We start from the raw sequence: 21,209 nt of genomic DNA, 5'->3' as shown, positions 1-21,209 counted from the left end.
GTCACTAGTTGACACTTACTTGCCGCCTTCTCATCCAACCCTTGCACTTACCTTTTGCCTCTACAACTCTGGCACTTCATCCCTTTGTGGGAACCATAGCACGTATCCGTCCCTTCTTTTCCCTGCACTTGCATGATCCGAATGTTCACAAGGCCTAGTAAGGACGCTTTTGTATTTTGCATTTTTCCATTGTATTGCTGTTTCCCTTGTTCCCTTCCCTTGCCCTGTGGGCGCTTTGAAAAACAAATTGCTTGATGTATATGCGCCTTTATAAATGCCCAATAATTTTTAGAAATAATGTTATCAGCGAAGATCCATCCAGGAGAATTAGCCTGCCCTCAGTCGGAATTAAGAGGTGAGGCAAAGGAGGTGTACCTGCTGGGCTGGGCCAGTTTCACCTTTATGATGGGAATCACTGCTGCCTTGGTAGTAGTGTGGGGCAGAGTAGGCAGTTTTGCCGCTACTCGTCCTCTCACTCCAGCAGAGCAATAGTCATTTTGTCGCATCAACATACTGATGAGGTAGTCCTGTTAGACCTAGACTTTTTTTGTGTGCATTTTTAAAGTGCTCACACAGCCCGCGGACATTGAGGCGCTGTTACAGGAATTTTTTTTTTTTTTTTTAGTTGTGTAATTGTTTTTGTCTTCTTTGCACATTTATAATGCTCTTAAATACCCAGAGATTTCTAAGCGCGGACCCGGGGATCAAACCTCTGTTGCTTCTTGTTGTCTTGCTTCCAAGGCGAGCATGTTGCCGCTGAGCCATCCTCCCGGGACAACTTGGCCTGGATGTTTGGCATACATTAATCATTTTAGTGAATACTGCAGTTAGTGCATAGTTCCCCTTTCTCCGGTCATGCCTAGTTGAATGTAGCAATCACCCCCACCTCGGGGGGCATACAGGGCTGGTCACACCGTGCCAGCCCGAGCCTAGGCAGGCCTGAGCAAAGTGCAGGCTGAAGGCAGTTATTGGCCCTGTACTCCCCCACTCTCCCGCACCCCCTCTAAGCGGTGTAGATTCCTGTTTGCATCCCTGGATTTGTCTAGGATGAGAATAGTTTTATTAATGTACTGCGTGAGCCCAATCTCAAGTTAAAAAAAACACCTAGATGGCTTCTGCCATAGTAAATAGAAACGGGACAGGGTCCCTTTTCTATGTCTACGGCAGCCACAGGCAAGACTGAGCACCTGGAGTGGAACACAAAGCTGTGGTCCAGCATGTTAGTGGGGAAGGAGGGTGGCGAGTTGGGGAAGGGTGCGGGATGTCTTGGGTGGTGGGCGTGGGGAGGCAACAGGTTGCAGCACCCTGTTTCCTCCGCGTAATCAAGATGGTGGCACCCAGGAAAGGGTCTCAGCTTGCTGGAGAAATGCAGGCGTTACACTGTTCTCACCCATGTTTCCAGCCACCTGATAGGTCAATTGGATGTAGACTACTACTACTGATGACTGATGTTTTTGGACTGAAGTCTCAAGAGACTTATTTTGGGTACCCTCCATAAACCGGGGCCAGCTCAGGGGCTTTAATAACTGGCAGCCAGTTATCCATACACATTCCTGGCAACCTCCTGACATTTCCATAGTCCATCTTTGACTATGTTGCCTGAGGTCCGGTGAATCATTCCTTACCTTTGGTTTTGCAGCACATGGCCGGATAGGGTCTGGGGTCCCAACACCCCTGGCAGTCCCTGCTGGCTAGTGACATGAAGCTTTGACATGACACACTGTGTGTGTCACAAACCTTGACAATCACAATGAGTCTCGCTGCCTGCAGTCTCAGGAGGATAGCTCAGCAGCAACGTGCTCTCCTTGGAAGCAAGACAACACGGAGCACCACAGGTTCGATCCCTGGGTCCGCGCTTAGACACCTCTGGGTATTAAGCGTGTTTGTTTGTTTATTTGGTAATGCGCACCAAACCCTTACGTAGCTGAGTTATAAATAACCTATCATATCAAGTCGATGAGAGGGGTAGGTTTGATCTTGTTCCCTCTGTAAGGATCCCTGCTGACAAAGGGACAAGTGCCGCTACGCTCCCCAGAAAAACCGAACCCCAATCAAGTGCAACCGAGGCCAGGCACAGCCCTTCAACTTCAACGATGGAACACTGCTGCAAGGGTGCAGATGACTTCGTTGTGCTAAATAACACGTCCTTTAATAATCATGCAGGCAGGTGTAGAATTATCCATATTAACACGTTTTTATAAATTATGCCTTTAAAACGATGGCATATTACCCACGGTGCTACTTTTGAATTCTATAAACGAAACCGGAGAACTTAGTAATAATTAGACAGGTACTATCATTTGAAATTCTTTAAATGAAACCTCAGCATCAAATCGTGGATGTCATTTTTGTTTGTTGTTTACATTGAGAGAGAGAGAGAGAGAGAGTGTGTGTGTGTGTGTTATGCACCTATACACACTGATACTAAAGATACATATGGCGATCTATTCTTGTATGAAACTTATATCACATAACAGTGATATCGTGACCATGTTTATCGTAGAGTACTCAGACAATGTTATGTGATGCCACTTCCTGTTTTGTCGTGGGGTGAATGGTCGCGTTCCATCGCTTCCCGTGATGTCACTTCAGGGTGGGGGCTGTGGGCAAATGACATCACTTCCTGGGATTTCTTCAGAGGTCGTGTGATGTCAATTCCGCTACCCCTGTCATTTTGGTGAAATGACGTCACAAAATCCCAGCAGTTGACAAAATACTGGTCCACAAACAAGGCAACACGTTAGAACAGGGCGTGTGCGATTGGAGGTTAGAGTCAACGTTTGGGTGACATGCCAGTCAGTGCTGCGCAACACATACACTCGTGTGCTGCCATCTTCACAGGCAAACACAGGAAATGTGAACTCTAAGAGGATGGCAGGTGTTCCCAGCCCCAACCCCAGCCCCTAGGAGCTCACACCAGAAAAGCGTCTACATGGTCCTTCCCAGTGTTCATCCAATCACAGAAGGCCGGCAAAGTAATTGCCTGGTTACTGAACTTGTAAACAACTGGGCTCCATGTGAAAGCCCCAGGAAGGGGAAAATGCCACAGGGGGTCAAAACGGTCCCAACTCTTCCAGCCGCCATTTTAAGGTACACGGCCGTGGGGGAGGGCGTAGCAGCAGCTCCCCATTTTGGGTGGCATAAGCACCCTAAAGGGCCACGTTTATTATAGAGTATCACAAAAGTCAAGCAAAAAGTTAAACGGATTCACAAAGCGGCCAACAAGGAGCTTTCTAGCTGACAACAGGCCTCTAACAGGCGGCAGGCAGGTGCGGCCTTGCCCATAACTGTGCACGTGAATGATTCTCCTGAAGGCGAGGCCAGTCCCATTGGGTGGCAGAAGTCGCAAGAGCCGCTCTGCCAGCTAGGCGCAGGGCACATGCAGGTCACAAAACGCTTTTTGGATAATTGGATGGCTTCGATAGAGTGCAAGCAGAGACGGCGAAGTGACCTCTCTACCTCGGACAGAGGGTTCAGAAAAAAAGATGGGATGAAAATCTAACTCGGCTGAGAAGCAGAACTATGTTCTGCAGAAAGGAGAGGGGGTGTCCTGAGAACAACCCACCCATTCCTAATGCCCGTTTGGACCCTTGCGGCAAGAAAGCCTGCAGGGCAGTCATTGCTGAAGCTGAAGTCACTGCCCAGACAAGCGATGTCCATCAAGGTCCCATTAGCCTTACACGTGAAAGCAGAACCATCGAATCCATCAGGGGAACAGGCCTCCTGATTTCATATATTTATAAACGCGCTTAATACCCAGAGGTTTCTAAGCGCGGACCCGGGCATCGAACCTATGGTGCTCCGTGTCCTCTTGCTGCCAAGGCGAGCACGTTGCACCCTGAGCTATCCTCCCGAGACTAAATGATGGGGCAAGGAGAGAAGTGGAACATATCGGGGTCATCTTAGTCCCACTGAACAATGACCATGCGTTTTAGGGCGCAGTGAGGAGGTGTAGACCCTTACTGGAGCGCCTAAAGGGCTATATAAAAGAATAGGGCCCTTCTCAGACAACAGTCCACGCTTATGGGAATAATCCAATAGGGCCCTCATGCCAAATCCATAACGTCCAGTCCAAGTTAACCACAGTGACTCATGCACCCATTTTCACCCATACTCAGGGTATGTGGTCCCCAGGAAGGGCTCGTCATCCGAGCATGACGCACAGCAGCATGTGCGGGCAGTCATGCATGCAATCACCATGCGGTGCATGCATGGGCAGCACCCATGCACGAATCCCCCCACCGCATGCGTCCAGCCCCAACCACCAGTCCTTTGACCATCGCACTATCTTCTGAAGGTGCAAGACCACCGCATGCGCCCAGCCCCAACCACCAGTCCTTTGACCATCATACTATCTTCTGGAGGTGCAAGACCACCGCATGCGCCCAGCCCCAACCACCAGTCCTTTGACCATCATACTATCTTCTGGAGGTGCAAGACCACCGCATGCGCCCAGCCCCAACCACCAGTCCTTTGACCATCATACTATCTTCTGGAGGTGCAAGACCACCGCACGCGCCCAGCCCCAACCACCAGTCCTTTGACCATCATACTATCTTCTGGAGGTGCAAGACCACCGCATGCGCCCAGCCCCAACCACCAGTCCTTTGACCATCATACTATCTTCTGGAGGTGCAAGACCACCGCATGCGCCCAGCCCCAACCACCAGTCCTTTGACCATCATACTATCTTCTGGAGGTGCAAGACCACCGCATGCGCCCAGCCCCAACCACCAGTCCTTTGACCATCATACTATCTTCTGGAGGTGCAAGACCACCGCATGCGCCCAGCCCCAACCACCAGTCCTTTGACCATCATACTATCTTCTGGAGGTGCAAGACCACCGCATGCGCCCAGCCCCAACCACCAGTCCTTTGACCATCATACTATCTTCTGGAGGTGCAAGACCACCGTATGCGTCGAGACTCAACCACCAGTCCTTTGACCATTGCACATGATCTGGTGGTAACACGTATACGTAAACTGTGAAGCCCCCAGTAAGGTTTCTGGGTGAAGGTGAGGTGACCCGATAGGGTATGGAGTTGCTGTCCGGTAGCCAACAACACTGGCCCAGTTGCCAGGAGAAGCAGATGCTCAACCAGCAACAAAGGTCAGGGCACCGCAAGGTTCCCAGAGTCCCAGGAGTCTGATGAATAATGTGTGCATTGCAGATCATTTTTCAAATGGCAGGAGCATGGCACTGTTCCCAGCCCTCTCCATCCTTCCAGTGTGAACGCCTCTGTGTAGGGGTTGTAATGCAAGGTGCATCTAGAAACAGAGGGTTCATGGAAGGTTGTAACCCAGCTGTGGCTGCAGGGAAGGGAGCACCTACTGCAGACCTCCCCCCTTGGTCTTGAGAAACCTGGAATCTGCAAATCCTAGCAGCACTTAACCATCATTTGATCTTTGGGTCCTCTTTGGGTTTGGGATGGACTCTGAAGTGCCTCAGGACTCGTATCAGTGATTGACAAGGCAAAGATAGGGGGGCACAGCGGCTCTGCATCAGCTCCAATCCACACCTCTACACGCCCTGTGTTATCCACCAAGAGGGGCAGGTAGGGAGGGCGATTAAGAATCCATGGGAACATCCATCGGGAAGAAAATTACAGAGAGGTAAGCAATTTGTTCTGATGGACTCCTTCCTCCCACAGATTCCTCATCTATGATAGTCTCACAAAGCAGTAAATAAATCTGGAGGAGGCTGTGGAAGTGACTTTCCATGGGTGAATACCTACGTTTCCCATATAGGTGACTTGTTGCATTTCAATGTATTTTCATGTATGGCATGTCACATGGTGCATTTTAATGTATTGCATGATTTTTCATCTTGTACACAGTTTGCCAGCCCAGGCACAGCAAAGAGCTTTCGGTTTTATGGCCAGTGTATCAGCTCTTCCTGAGGAACTCTTCCCCCTCCCTAGCCCTTGCATGTGTACCCAGCTGCCCCCATCCTGTGCCCACTCCCCTTTGTCACGTAGACTTTCCTACTCAGCAAGGGGGCCTGCCTATGCTACACTCTGATTCCCGCCTTTTCCTCCCTGGACTCATGAGAACAGCTGTGGTCACCACAGCGGTGGGCGAGGGGAGCACTTCCATCTCCTTCCTTTGCTGTGGTCTCTGGATGTTTGCCCACCTTTCATGTCCCTGCCCCCTTCTCCCTTAGTTCCTTCATCCCCCTTCCTGGGACAGTTATGGCGGAGGGGGCTGTGCATCCACCATAGTGAGCATCATGTGATGTTTAGCCGCCTGGCATGCCCCTGCCACCTTGTTTCCTCCATCCCCTTCCTGAGACAGCTGGGGGGTGGGGGGGGGGGGTGCCTGCAAGTGTCAGCCTACCCCCCCGACCCCTGTGAATCTCCACCCTTTTTCCTGTCACTTGGCCCCATGGAAACATTCTGTCTGCCTGAGAAACTCTTCTCCACTATGGAGGGGGGAAGTGACAGCTGTGTAGGGGGACCTGTGCCTGCATGCGTCATCCTACACCCTGTCATAACCCCTGCCCCTTCCACCTTAGACCCTGTGGGCGGGCTCTGCAGGGGTGGAGCAACAGCCTTATAACTGGACAGAGAACCTAAGCTAGGTCTCTTTCTTGGCTGCAGTGCTGGACGTGTGGGTGGGGGCCAGGGAGCTACAGAGACCCAGGCAGGCACACTTTTCCCAATCTGGCTTACTCCCTTTCCTACCCCTGCGCCTCTTCCCCCTCTCTCTCTGAATGTGCCCTCATTTTCTGTGCCCCTCACTCTACGTACCGCGCAGTCTCCATCACTCACTCGGTTTCTCTTGCCCTCACTCTCCCTCACATTCCCTCCCCGTCTCCCTCTCCCTCCTTTTGGGTGTGCCTAGCCAGTATTCCCCTCAACGCTCCTCATTGTGCCCGCAGACCATCATCCATGCCTAGTGTGCCTAACTTAATCTGCTGGCCATGAGCCTACTTCACCGTCCCGTGATAAATGTTTCCTGACTTATGCAAAGACGTTGGTGACTTCTTTTATGTTCTCACTTTCTTGGGTAGTCTGCCTGTTATTGCCCGGAGGGGGGGGGGGGATCCAGTCTCCATTCACAACGCACACCTCACCAGGGTCTGTTAATTCCCTGACCCAAAACTGTGGCTCTCTGTGGGGTCCCCCCCACACGACCTTCCAAATGTTGGCCTGCCCTCCACTTCCACACCTTTCCGCACCTCTCAGAGTATTGCAATGTCTGCACTCTTCCCTTCCCTGAGTGAGAAGACTTTGGGCTAGTAACTGTTTCCCCTGCTCCTGTTTCGTGACTTCCTCTTGGAGTCTGTTACTGGTTTTCCACTGAAGGTCTCCCTTGGTTTCCTGTGGATAGGAGTGGCCTGCTGTTGCATCCAGTTCCTGGATGAATTCCTACATTTTCATCACTATCCTGTAAGCACTATTCCTACTTGTCAAGAGTCTTATGTATTGAAGTTATTCTCCCTTTTCTGCTACAGCCTTTTTAGGATCCTGTTTGATTAGAAGGGTTCATGGGCTTCGCTGGCATCTCAGGGGGCGTCTCTCATCCTCGTGAGTGTTGTCTTTAGGTTCAATACCACCAAGGCTGTCGGTTAAAAGACCCGGTCATTGCTTGCCCTATTTGTGGACTTATTTGATCGTATCTGTAAACACAATTAGGGACGAGAAGCTTGCTGGCTTACCTTGTAATCATAAGGACTTTCTAAGCGCTTACCCAAAATCCCCTTGCATATATCTATTTGAACGTGTACGTAGCTTGGTTCCTGAGTGCATGTTTGTTAAGTATTCACTATGTTATCTTGTGCACATTTCCCTGACGTTTGCCGTCACCTGACAGAGTTGTAAAACCAGGAGGTGGTGTGTGTGGTGAGAGACAGAGGAGATGGGCGAGTGATGAAAAGCTTGAGATATGGTCCTCTGGGGGCGACAAGGCAATCAAACTGGCCCCTTGCGTAGAAAGTCCCTGAAGGAGTCCGTGACATAAGGCCACAGCCTTTAGGCACTCCCTAGTACAGGAAGAGGCCAGACAGTAGAGGTACACAGGCTCTAGGGAGGTTGCACTGTAGTACTATCTGTTCCAGCAGGGGGACTGGAGCAGGGAGTCACCCCAAATGTTAAGGGAAAGGTTTATAGGGATTCAACCTAGACTGCAAGCCCAACTTCGCTTGTTACAAAAATGACAGGATTTGACTTGTGACTCATCGAGCACCTGGTCCCAATAGGAATAAAGATTTACTCTTCGATCAAGTTGGAGTGGAGCAGAACGCTCAATTCTTTAGCAGATCCAAACTGCGCCAAAGAGTTTCATAGAAAGAGATGAAGTTGGCAAGGGAAAATAGCACTGATGTAAAGGAGGCTGAGCGTTTGTAGAGAGAGGCTATGGTTTGGCCCAATGCGCCCATGTTTCAGCTAACTTTCTGAAAGTGCTGTGTGGTTGACCCGCCGACAAAGTTGGAGAATCAGAGGAAAGGACAGGCCACGCTACCACTGAGGAGCTCCTCCACCGGAGTATACGCAACGGTTGGAAAAGACACCCTCTATTGGGGCCCAGAACTTATTCTTCAGAGCTATAAATAATAGGATGTCCACTGGGTCTAGTCTACAGTTCACAAACACAAAGCATGTACTATACCCATGAGATACATCTGCAAAGATGTAAAGTAATACCTTCATGGAGGATTTGGTAAACTGGAAGATACCCGGGTCTTCTCCGAGCTAAACTCCAATGCTCAGGAGTGCAGGACCCAGCAGTTCTCCAAGGCAGGCATCAATTGAATGCCGCCTGCCGTGGTGTGGGTAGGGGACAGGGAGTCAGGTGCCCCAGATGGAAGATGGGAGGGGAGCGGGCAGGAGAGACTGTCTGGATGCGGAGACACCGCAGACTACAACCCCGTCCAAACTACTGGGAATAGAGCACAGGTGCAGTGGAGAGCTTCTCAAGATATGGCTCCCAGGTTTTCGCTAATACACCTACCCCGTGACTCAGACTAGAGTGGAATGAGGATTTGGTTTGCCCGGTCAACGGGTTCCTGGGATTGGTGACATGTTTAAGGAGTGAAAAAGGTGACTGGTAGTTGACAGATACCTGTGCATTTCTCTTTAACCTGTTGCCCCTTCTACGGTACGGATCCCGTGACAGACCCCAGGTGGCCTTTGCATCTTTGGAGGTTCCCACTCAATGGTCATGTTTATCAACACAACTTCTGTGCCCTAATAACTAGTTTTTATATAGCACTACAAACCAGCAGGTATCTAAGCGCTGAAATAACAGATATTATTATCCCTCTGCGTGGTGCTCAATTTATCGACCCCAGGCTGCAGACAGATGTCAGAACGAGCGCTCAACTCACTGTGCTATCTCAACGGACATAAAGCTCTCGAGAGGGACCATGTGACAGGCCAGAAGCCCCCAAATGCCACTATAACACCTGGTTCTAAACTTGAGATAGCTGGGTGACCCCAAAGACAAGCAAGCGGGAGACTGTTGCAACTTACCAAGGCAATACAGAGGCGGAGACCGTAGCACCACATAGCCCACGCGGGCCAGCATTTAAGCACTATATACACTTCCACGCACCAAGGCAGCACTATAGCCCATAACTGGTAGCATGTGCTTAACTCAACTCCCAACATTCATCCAATCACCAGTAGCCATGAGCTGCCACTAACCACCTAAACATGAGCCACGTTCAAAACAACCTCCAGTTCATAACCAGCTGCTGCAACAGGTGCAGGGCAAGAACTCAGCATAGGCCTTTCTACTCCCACCGATAGAAGTGGACTGTTTCCAGTTCATAACCAGCTGCTGGAAGAGGTTCAGGGCAAGAACTCAGCATAGGCCCTTCTACTCCCACCGATAGAAATGGACTGTTTCCAGTTCATAACCAGCTGCTGCAAGAGGTGCAGGGCAAGAATTCAGCATAGGCCCTTCCGCTCCCACCGATAGAAGTGGACTGCTAAAAGACTTGACCTTTCTGCAGAGAAAGAAAGCACTGCACGTTCCCAGCCTCAGTGGAGCAGATCCGGCGAGCAGGACCGCGCTGCGCGCGCCCAAGTATCACAGGGCAGATGAGGAGCAACACAGACCCTGACTAAGCGCTTAGGTAACGCTGGAGGCGTGAAGCAAGCAAGAGGATGAGCAAGACAAAAAAGGATTCAGAATGTGTAAAAAGTAGCTTTTTAATTACAAAAGAAACACATGACCTGAAAACGTCAGGAAGCGACGCTGTAAAAAAGTTATAAATAGCCACAGTTGCCCCCAATATCCAGGACACAGCTGTGCATTTGGGGAGAGAGAATGGCCATTGACTGGAAGCATCTCAAACAAAAACAGTGTCAGAGGCATTATGGACCACAGGCAGGTGCCCAAAGGAATCGTCAAGAATGTTAAGAACAAAGTGCAGTTGCCCAAGGCCAGTGCCATCGCCATAGGTGACCTATGCCCAAGGCCAGAACCCCCCCCCCCAATCAGGGCCTCCTGTCCCACTGCTCTGTGCTTGCAAGGATGGTGGCGTGACAGTGTTACATTTCTAACAAGCCTAAAAGTTGCACAATCCTGGGTTGCTTTGCAGAGCCGAAGTACCCCCTGAGCTAGCTGAGGTGGCCCTCACTGTGTTCTATTGCAATGCTTTCACCGCCATGGCGAGGCGACATACCATCTCCCACATGAGTTAGCATTGCCAAGGTGCCACAGCCAGTGCCAGGAAAGAAGGAGCCCTCGGGCTCTGAAGCAGATATCGACCTGGCCAGATGGCACAGGCCAGCGGCTACCTCTCACCTTAAGAAGATATGGCAGCACGCACTTTAGTGGCGTGCAGTCAAACCATCTTGCACAAAATGGCAGCTCAGAGAGACCATCAGTAAGGTCAAAGGGTATTCCAGTGGACACCCGTGAGTCTTAGGGACCACGCCGGGCAGATTGGTGGCAGTTTTCCATCAGACCACGGAACCCTGATTATCAAAGTGCTTCACTATTCAAATCTCAGGCTGATTGTCTCACCTTAATGCCCTATGAGGTCTAGCTTTGCTATCCTGGTCCTAAAAAATAAGACTCAACCATGTTGCACTCATGAATGTAGGATAGTCGCGAGTACAATCCATAACACTAGGCCTTTCAATGCCCCAACCCCCCCCTTGCTCCGTCCCCCCGGCTTAAACACCCCCAGTCTGGTCAACACACAGCTGTGAGCTGGTCATTGCACATGTTGTGACCCCAGCAAGTCCCTTCCCAGAACTACAATATCATCCCTGATTGGGCGCTGCTCATGACCCTGAGTAGGGCACCCTACTGTCCTTGCGTCTTTATTTGTGAGTGGTCGTCCCGTGGCTACCAGGCGCTGAAGTTGCCGTACACTTGGCTAGATTTCTCCTTCTTGCTGGTGGAGGCACTGCTGGTCGAGGGGCTGCTGTCCTCAGCAGACCGCTTCCTAACAGGGAGAGAGAGGTCAAGGTTATTTGTCACTTTGCCCATCTAAGAAGGACGAGATCTATTTGAGGCAGCAATGTCCATTATATGAGCAGCAAAAAGGGAACACAGTATTGTTCAGCACATTAGCTTCAGAGACCACCCCATGGCCCTGCTTAAGCTGTCAGCAGCTGGCACCAACACCAGTGTTGGAGTACATGGCAAGAAACCTTTCACAGTGGTTACAAGCTAGGCTTGTGATCTTCATTCTCAAGTTGCACAGGGCCATACTTGACTGACTGCTATCTGTGGGGTGCGTTAAAAGGCCCCAAACAAAAGGCCCTTTCACATGAAAAACAGGATTTTTGAACACTGACACGAAAAATGCTTTGCTTGTGGCTGCAAATGAAAACTGAAGGTCCCTTTCACCTGAAAAGCAGGATTTTTAAACACTGACCCCAAAAGCAGCTTGACATGTGCATCTGCAGTTTAAATGTGAAGATATACTACTGCTAACAGGAAAAATGTCGGGGACATGGTGCGTGTTGACAAAAAGTAATGTATATTATGCTTCACATACAGAATACCAGTGACATTTGAAAAGCCACTTTGTTTTCATAAAAAAGTGTCTCTAGGCAAACTCTTTTGCTGGCTGTTGGACACGTCACCACAAACTCCCCCACTGGAAAGTGACACCCCCCATCTAATTAAAACTGCAATAAAGTGTGTCCTGCTAAAGGTGTGGAAAGCACAGTGTTCCCCAGACTTGCTTGCTCTGAAGGCAGTTACTACAGGACAAGTTCTCCTGAGCTGGAGCATGACTAAAAGGTGTGAAGACTGGGGGCCGCAACTTCAAAGAGCAAACTACCAACTTCAGAGAGACTCGTAAAAAAAACCTCTGGTCACACGCTGGCCCAGGGAGACAAATGGCTGTGGCTGGATGAAGCAGATCTCCCATTTGCTGAACATACAGATTTACAATTAATTTAAAAGGACTATTATAACTTAGGCCTTTTTCCAGGCAACCATAAAGGCAAATTTTCGTCATTTATGTACCATTTTTTAGGCATTTTCCAGGTGATTTTGGAGATATACAATTCATGCACCAACAAGTGAGGGAACTGTAATGGCCAGTTAGACTAGGTTTCTGGCTGATCTGAAAATGTCCCAAATGTGAGAGTTGGTGAACTGGTGGAGGATACAATTAGGAATGTGGGTAATAAAAGGTACATATTCATAACTGTTATACTTTTTGTGAAAAGTGCAGAAAAGTGCCACACGGCTGTCCAAAATGGCAAGGACCTGGCTGTCGTCTTACTTAATTATAGGGAGCTAAAGACTCTGGTAAGTCTCTCGTAACCAGGACTAATGTCTGGCAGAGGGACTCCCAGGACCCCCGTTGTTAATTTGTCTTACTTAATTCTACACGATTAGCAGAATCAGAAAATAGGAATATTATGGCAGTTATTAGTAAAATTCAGTGGTCGAAGTGGGCAGGAGCGGTGCTCCTCTACTTCTTTTAATTAAGTCATACTGTTCCTATACTTTTTTTTTTTTTTAAACCGCTCTGGAAAGGTTTCATTTTAAAATAAAAGTATAGCAAGAGGTTGGAACTTGCACTTTCAGTGCACTGTACAGGACGTCTCCTTAAAGAGCAGGCACATGTGTTTTGGGGTTTTATTATGCATGGGAGGAGGCGCGGCGATAGAGTCTGTGGGGAGCGGTGCAGGCCAGTAGGGAACATAGCTCCACTACTTCTTTTCGTACACTTCGACCACTGGTAAAATTATGAAGTTTTGCCACATAACTAGATTTTTGCAAAGATTTAACATGAGAACAAATGGGGCTTGTAAATTAAGCTGCCATATGTCTGTTCCAGACCCCTAAACCAATCCCGACTGGGAGGCTGGGTTTAGGAGGAGAAGGGTAACTGTCCAATCCTAGTTGTGCGACCTCTTGTAGGGTACTCCCCCCAAGATTGTAAAATTGGTGGGGTCATCGCTGCGATATAAAGGGGGACTGTACCAGGAGGAAGAGACAGAGCTGCTGAAATGTACCTTCGAACGGCACGGATGAATCTTAACATCTGACAGCTGCAAGGAAACACCAGAGGGGATTGCTGGGAGTGTATCTGGTCGGAGCTGTCCATTTCTAGGCAGGCCTATGAGCTGACTGATTCCTATGGTGGAGAGTGGGAGGTCATCCTTGAGAATGGAGTGACCAGACCCCTGCCCTATCTTTCCAGAGGGCCCTGACATGCAGCTGGCTGTCCTGAACTTTAAAGAGAGGCTTTCTAAGCAAGTACAACAGAGTTGCTTGCCTTAAATCCTTTCCCTTTATAATGGGCGAGGGTGGGGCAGCGGCAAAACTATTTAGATCTTTTAATTAATTCCTGATTTGGTGATTTTTGTTAAAATTCGAAATTAACCAATCTCACTGGGGGGGGGGGGGGGTGGCCTCGCTGGCGGCTAATGGAAGCCTAACCCTGTAGCTCTGCAGCCCTGCAACATTTGGCCAGCCTGCAGCAGCGCTTAACACCTTCACCCAAGGTGACACTAGGCAGATTTCAGCATCAGAAGATGCAGTCGTGAGATGTTGAACCCGCTAGACACCAGAAACAGCACACACATCCCTGATTTTTGTCACGACCTGTGCGCCAGCCGATCCCGCCATAAGGAAGCAAAATGGCACCGCCATTCAGAGCGGTGTTGGAAGCGGAGAGCCGAGGATGCTTAAATGAGGGACAGAACTGTGAGCCTAGATGGACACTGAAGCAACTGTGGTGCGCCTTGAAATAGGAGAGCATCCATACCCTTTTGAGCAGCGGACCAGAGAAGCCAGGAATGATCCAGGGCTACCGAGCCTCGCGCAAAAACTAACCGGTACCTTGGGTGCACAGTGCCCATTTAGCACTGCGGAGCGAGGCCAAGGCGCCTCACAATCCCTGTCCCTCCTCTTTGCTATTGGCGCTGCCCTAATGCTGTGAGCTGCAATCGGGCTACTAGGATAACGTGAAGACAAGTGGCATAAAGAGTGCAGCAGCCTGAGACGCTGACACCAGTGGCATAAACAGTCCCTACAGTCAAACCTTGAGGGAACCTGGGTGAACAGCAGCATCCTAATGGCCTGTGAGCAGAATGATCTACCGAAGATAGCAGTAGCATTGGCCCTTCACTGATCCAAATATACTCAGGGGAGTAGTACTAGTGCGCCTGGCGGTGCCAAACACATTGGCGAGCTCAGATTAACAAAAAATAGAAGAAAAAAAAAAAGGTCATTTGGGGAAGCTTAATTTGAAGCATTGGCAGAACTGTTTGTGCCACGATTCGCCTTGTGTGGGTAAACTGCGTTGATGGCGGTCCAGAGGGAGCCTGAGGTGCACACAAAGTTACTTAAAGAGCTTGTAGCTGTTGAAGATCCTAAGGAACTACAGAACGGGCCCTACAAAGTGGCTGCAAATGCTTCTACTTCACCTCACCCAGGCAGTGCTCCCTTGGTCCCTTTTGTGGCCCATTTCAGTCCCTGCAAAAGGAGATGGCGACGACGACTAAAGACTTCAAGAGCTCCTTTCAGGAACTATCTCACACTGTACAGCAGAATGAGACCAAACTAGGGGACCTGGAATCTGCCTTCTGTGAACAAACACATTCACACGACCAGCTCGAACGAAGAGTGGTGGCATTGAAATCCTACCGATGTACAGCAGAAGAAAAGCAGGAGGATGCTGAAAATAGTTTACGCTGGAATAATGTGCATATAAGAGGAGTCCTGAGAGACGTCCCAGACCAGGACCTGGAAAAATATGTCCGAGCTTTGTTCCAAGAAATATTAGGAGATGAGGCAGCAGATCTCACATTGGACCGTACACACAGGGTATTCTCCAATTTCCAGATGAGACAAAATCTTCTAGATGTCCTGGTGCGTGTTCATTTCTTCAAAACAAAGGACCTCATCTTCCAGAAGGCTAGAGTGATAGGGAATCTACTGTTCCAGGGATCAACCCAACATTTATTCCAGGACCTCTCCCAGGGAACAAATCAACGGGGCAGCCTGATGAGGCCGCTGATCAGTTGGCTCTCAGAAAAGGGGATCCGTTATAAGTGGGAATAACCATTCCGAATCATGTTTCAGATGAACGGTACACAATATCAATTTACATCTCTATGAGCGGCGGTGGAAACCGTGAAGATCCCTGAAGCAGAAATACACTTGACGGATGACACTGGCCCCCCCGAGACCTCAGCAGCCCAATGGTCACAATCGAAGTCAAGGAAGAGCAGGCGCTGAGAATGCAGGAGGCCCTCTATGGACAAAAGGGAAAGGAGCGAGGAAACGTACGCTGCAGACTGAATGGCGAGATGGGTGGTGTAAGTGCATGCTGGCTCACACAGAATCCCCAAGGCAAACTTGAACAGTTGAACACTTTGGGACTACGATGTTTAGCAGTTGGGTACTAACGACAATGATCGTGGATACTGCTACATGCATATATAGCAGTTATTCATACGTATTGGGGCGTTAGGAGAACATGCTCCTTTTTCAAGCAGGTTGCTTGATGTATACCCGCACAGGGGTATTCTGGTTTTGAATTTTCTATTAAGTGTTTTGTTATACATCCATTGCAGTTATGTGAAGTGTTATACAACTGAGAATAGGAACATTGCAAAGTATCTCCCGGAATACGCGAGGCATTGCAGGACCGTAATGTTATATAGTTCTTATCTAAGTGGGAGAACTCAGGGTGGTGGCCCTGGCTGCCAGCTGAGCTTGGAACCTACCTAGACTACCACGATGGCGGATGTAAAATTTGTCTCCATAAATGTCCAGGGGCTAAATTGCTAGAGGAAAAAAGAAAAGTGTTCTCCCCAAATTAATAGACCTCAAGGCAGATATAGCCTTGCTCCAGGAAACTCACCTCTTGCAGCAAGATCAGAAAAGAACGAGGTCACGCTGGTTTCCACATCAATATTTTGCCTCCTCTTCCACCAAAAAAGTGGGAGTAGCCATCTTGATAGTTAAAACTTTACACCTTGAGCAAATGAGGGTTGTAAGAGATACCAAGGGAATATACAGAGGGGTTATTCTGCGCATAGCATGTAGAATTCTTGTGGTGGTGTCTCTGCAAGGCCCCCAATCAACAGCAGGATCGCTTTTATGCCCAATTGTTTCCTCAAATGGCACAATTTCAACAAGGGGAAATTATAATTGGTGGAGATTTTAATCTGGTGCTAGATGGCAGCCTGGATAGGTCTAGTTCCGAGACTTCTACTGAGATGGCGAGGGCAGCCCCACTTAAACGGGCCATAGTCGATTTGAGCTTGATGTGTGGCGAAAACTACATCCCCAGCATCGTGACTATTCTCACTGCTCACATGTACATTGCACTTATTCCAGAATTTACTATTTTCTGGTATCTCAATCTTTATTGTAGGGGATCTCATCAGCCACTATAGCGGTAGCACTGGTTTCAGATCACTCCGCCGTTACAATACATTTAGATGGTTATGGTCTGGGAGGCCAAAAGTCCATGGGATGGAGGTTGAATGAGTCGCTATTAACAGACCCGGCTGTATGCTCTGAAATTAGTGAAAGGATCACACAGTATTTCAAGGAGAATCTCAAAGGGGAAATGTCCATCTCAGTGGTATGGGAGGCACCCGAACACACTTTAAGGGGGGGGGGTGACGGATTAGCATAGATGTGGCCCGAAAAAATCTATTGTCCGCCCAGAGAGACTGAGCTGGAGAGAGAGTAGCCAAATGGGAATCCAATACAAGAGAGACTGGGCTAGAAAAACGTACAGGCACCTTCAGGTAGCCAGGACTGAGTTGAAGGCACTGTGGCCGGGAGATATCTCACACAAATTGTTTCAGACAAAGCACTTTTACTTTAGTACCTCCAATAATGCCTCTCGGATGTTGGCCTATACATTTCAGGCACAGCAGAATAGCAATACTATAGGGGCTCTACAAGATAGTGGGGGCAGTTGCACACTAATGAAGCAGAGAAAACATGCATCCTATCCCAGTACTATTCTGATCTGTTTGCAGCAGACCCATCCGCTAGCCCACTATAAGAGGCGTTCATTCGAGTAGCCGGACATCCACAATATACAGCGCGCAGAGCCATTTCCTACATACACCTATTGCAACGGAGGAAGTAACATACGCTATTCGATCCCTCCCGGGTACACCAGGCCCGGACAGCTATACAGCCGCCTTCTATACAAAATGTTCAGCAATCCTCTCCCCCCTACATGGCAGACTTGTTTAATTGTTTTGGCGAGACAGGTTCGATTTCACCTTCAATGGGGGAAACTGACTGACTGCTTGCTAAACTGTCTTAAGACCCCACCCTGTGCTCATCCTTTCTACCGATCGCAATCCTCAATTACGATCCTCAAATTTATTCCAAGGTATTAGCCATAAGACTGGCTGTAATCTTGCCAGAACTGGTAACAGAGGACCAAACAGGTTTTTATACCGGGTCGCCAAACATACAATAACATCCAGCGTATAACTGATGTTTCGGCCTGAGTGCAGAAACAAACAAGCCATGGCTTTGCTATCAATTGACGCAGAGAAAGCGTTCGACTGCGTTGACTGGTCCAATTTGGCGAAGGTCTTAGAAGGGTTCGGCCTGGGTCCAGGTTTTCACAGATTGCTACTAGCCAACTTCGTATTGCCGTCTATGAGGATTAAATTGAATGGGATTCTCACTAATCCAGTGTGCCTGTGCAGGGGTACCAGCCAGGGGTGCCCGCTATCCCCATTATTGTTCACCCTGTCCATGGAACCCGCTTATCTGTGAATATTAAGAGGTTGGCTAAAGCAGTCCACCATCATAAATTAGCTTTGTACGCAGACAACCCGCTCTTCTACATGCAAGATTCCAAAACCACATTACCACATGTTGTTTCATTATTGGAATGATTAAGTGAGGTTTCGGGCTTTAAAATTAACTTAACAAAATTAACGACACTTAAAATTTCGGAACCACCAGGTGTGGTTACACACTTGAAGGGTGTTTTTCCTTTTTCATGGGCCTCACAGACCTTCAAATATCTAAGGGCATTCATGACAGCAAGATATGCAGATCTCTCTTCGGCTAATATACTGCTTTTCACAAAGGCCAAGCAGGATTTAGCACGTTGGGGGAGGTGGGGTGGAGTCCGAAATCTCGTGGTTGGGTAGGATAACGGCCATCAAAATGACCCTATTACCGCGCTTTGCTATATGTGTTCCGGGCGTTGCCAATTTGGGTTCTGAGAACGGCCCTGAAAGATATTTAGGTTCATATGGTGCCGTAAGAGGCCAAGAGTAGCTAGGCGTACATTGATGGCATCCAAAGGGGCAGAGGGTCTGGCAGTGCCACATATTGAAAGCAATCTATATGCGGCCCAAATGACCCGGTATTGGAGAGCCAAAAGGTGTCTAAGGCACAAGAAGTTAAGCATTGGGTGAACATTGAAGAAAGCGTCATGGGAAACCCTCTACATAAAATGTGCTGGGTTTCTCCAAAGATTCGGAAGAGAAGTGTGCCGGGGCTCCTAACCTCTAAAGCCCCATTAGACTATTGGGACAAAGCTGTTGCAGATATGCAGCGATAATGTTTTCCTCGCCTAGGACGGGTCTCTGGGACAGTAGGGAGTTCCCCCAGGGATGGACAAGGGTCGTTTCATTCGTTGGAAAGAAGGGGGCTTGCACACACTGGGCCAGCTGTACAAGGACAATCATCCTCTCACATTTGAAGGGTACATACAGGCCTATATGGTAGCAGAAAGGGATAGGGTTGAGAATTTACAACTTTGTCACTGGATGACTCAACCACAAGTAGCAGTTCAGGGGAAGCGTGAAACTACTCTGTTCGTAGATTTGTTTACAGGGGAGCCCCTATACCGGAGAGCCAAGATAGCAGCACTTTATAAGGTGCTAAATGAGTCCCTGCATACTTATATGTCCAGGTGGGAGGAAGATATAGGGAGACTTATCGACGATCTGACATGGTACAGCCATGACGGGAGCCAACAAGACCTCCCAAGCTAGACACCTTAGAGAAAATAGCTTTAAGTTTTTCTGCTGGTACCTTACTCCAGAACGGTCGCATAAACCTACCCTGACCCTTCCTCCTTCCTGTTGCAGGTGCAATACACCCTCTGTTTTTTTCATATGTGGTGGAAATGGCCGTAGGTTCAAAGATTTTGGCGAGCAGTGATTCCTCAAATTAGAGAAATATATGGGTTTGAATTGGAAAAGGATCCCCTGGTTTTACTCCTGAGGAATGAAGATACTCGAGGGCATTACAAGCTGAATAACGCGGATGCCAGATGTAAACACTGTATGGAACACTGGAGAGCACCACACCCTCTTCCAGCCCAGTGACCTTACACCACCAGCAGGCAGGGGCTGAGCAGCGCTGCAATCCTCTCTCTGCCTGCTGTGCGCATAATGCGGATGCCAGGCAGATGTAAACACAGTGTATGGAACACTGGAGGTTGGTTGCTAGGGGCATATTCACCCCTCCATTGATTTCAATGGGCTCCAGCATATTTTATGGATTTGGACTTGTCTGGTTTTTGGGGTAAGTGGTCGTTTTAACCTGACTCACTTGCAGTAATCATTTTATTTGGGGTGCACTGGGTAGTCGGCTCAGCTTTTCATCCTTCTGAGGTCGATAAAGTAAGTACCAATTTCAATTGGTAAAAATAATTTATGTAAATATGTACTATGTAGAATGCTTTGGATGAAAGCGCTATATAAATACATTATTTTTTTATTAGAATGCTTTGTTTGAATTAACAAACTTTTCATTTATATTTACATACATTTTTACAGAATATTCAGACAATTCTATTCTTATTATTCCTCTAAAAGTCTTTAGTAATCTCGCTCCAGAATTTAATCACAGTAAATATAAGGCGTTGATTCTTGCCTTCAAGGAGTTCTGCCCATCTTTCCTCAGTTGTCAGCTGTTTTTCAGCGATTTTAAAAAAGTCTCTATATAAGGCTCTTTTTGCTTTCAAAGGTGGACAAACCATGATCACATGAAATAGAGTTTCTATTCTCGTTTCAACTTTGCAAAATCGACAAGCCGCTGATTTGGTGGCTGTTTTATCTATCAAAGCATGGTATTCTCTGGTGGGCAATATGTTAAGACGAAAGCGCAAGAACAGATCACGGGTATTACAACACGGAAACTGTGTCAGGTATGCTGGTAGTTCATTGAGTGCTCTAACTTCAGTTTCCACATTAAGATGACGCTTGTACTTTTTCTGTACTTCTACCGTTCTTATCCAGTCATTCGTTTGAACCTTCCTTTTTGCATACTGCGGTCTGTTAAGCAACATTTCCTCTGTGATATCTTCCACTCTCATTTTCGATTTAATTTCAGTGGACCATTTCAAGAGAGCTGATGTTTGAAATGTTTCCTTTTTTTCCTTTAGGATTTCTAATGCTGGTATTTTTTCCTCAGAAATGATTTTTCTTAACAAATCCATTTGTTTCCAAAGTATTATGGATTGTACCGATTGTAAAGCTAGTTCAAATCTTATTCTATTGATGGGAAATGTTTTGGGTAATGCAAGTGTTTTCCTCTAAAATAATGCTTCGTAATATGGCCATCTCAATAGTTGTTGATTAATGAGTGTCTCGCTCGCATATGTCAAGATTGGAATTACTTTTTGTTTACAGAGCCGAATTGTGGCTTTTGCTGAATATGTCCCATATTTTAAGTGGAAGAAGCGCCCTTGTTTTGCCAAAAATCTCGCCTTTTCCTCAATATGTTCTTTCCATTCTGCTTCATTCGCTGATGGATTAATTAGAGCTCC

At 48.1% G+C, this 21,209-nt stretch overlaps 1 protein-coding gene across 1 annotated transcript in view; it reads right to left on the bottom strand.

The window, feature by feature from the left end:
* Positions 1 to 10,133: 10,133 nt before the first annotated feature.
* Positions 10,134 to 21,209, bottom strand: part of PPIL2 (peptidylprolyl isomerase like 2) — a 737,332-nt gene continuing 726,256 nt past the window's right edge. The window contains exon 20 of the mRNA XM_069620060.1: positions 10,134 to 11,405. Within this exon, the coding sequence (XP_069476161.1) occupies positions 11,306 to 11,405 (100 nt within the window). The 3' untranslated portion in view covers positions 10,134 to 11,305. The remainder of the gene's footprint in view (positions 11,406 to 21,209) is intronic.

This window comes from Ambystoma mexicanum, chromosome 10 (genome assembly GCF_040938575.1).
Source record: "Ambystoma mexicanum isolate Mex_15411 chromosome 10, UKY_AmexF1_1, whole genome shotgun sequence".
NCBI lineage: Eukaryota > Metazoa > Chordata > Amphibia > Caudata > Ambystomatidae > Ambystoma > Ambystoma mexicanum.
Note: the sequence above shows the minus strand (reverse complement) of the source record. Positions and strands in the feature narration are given on the sequence as shown.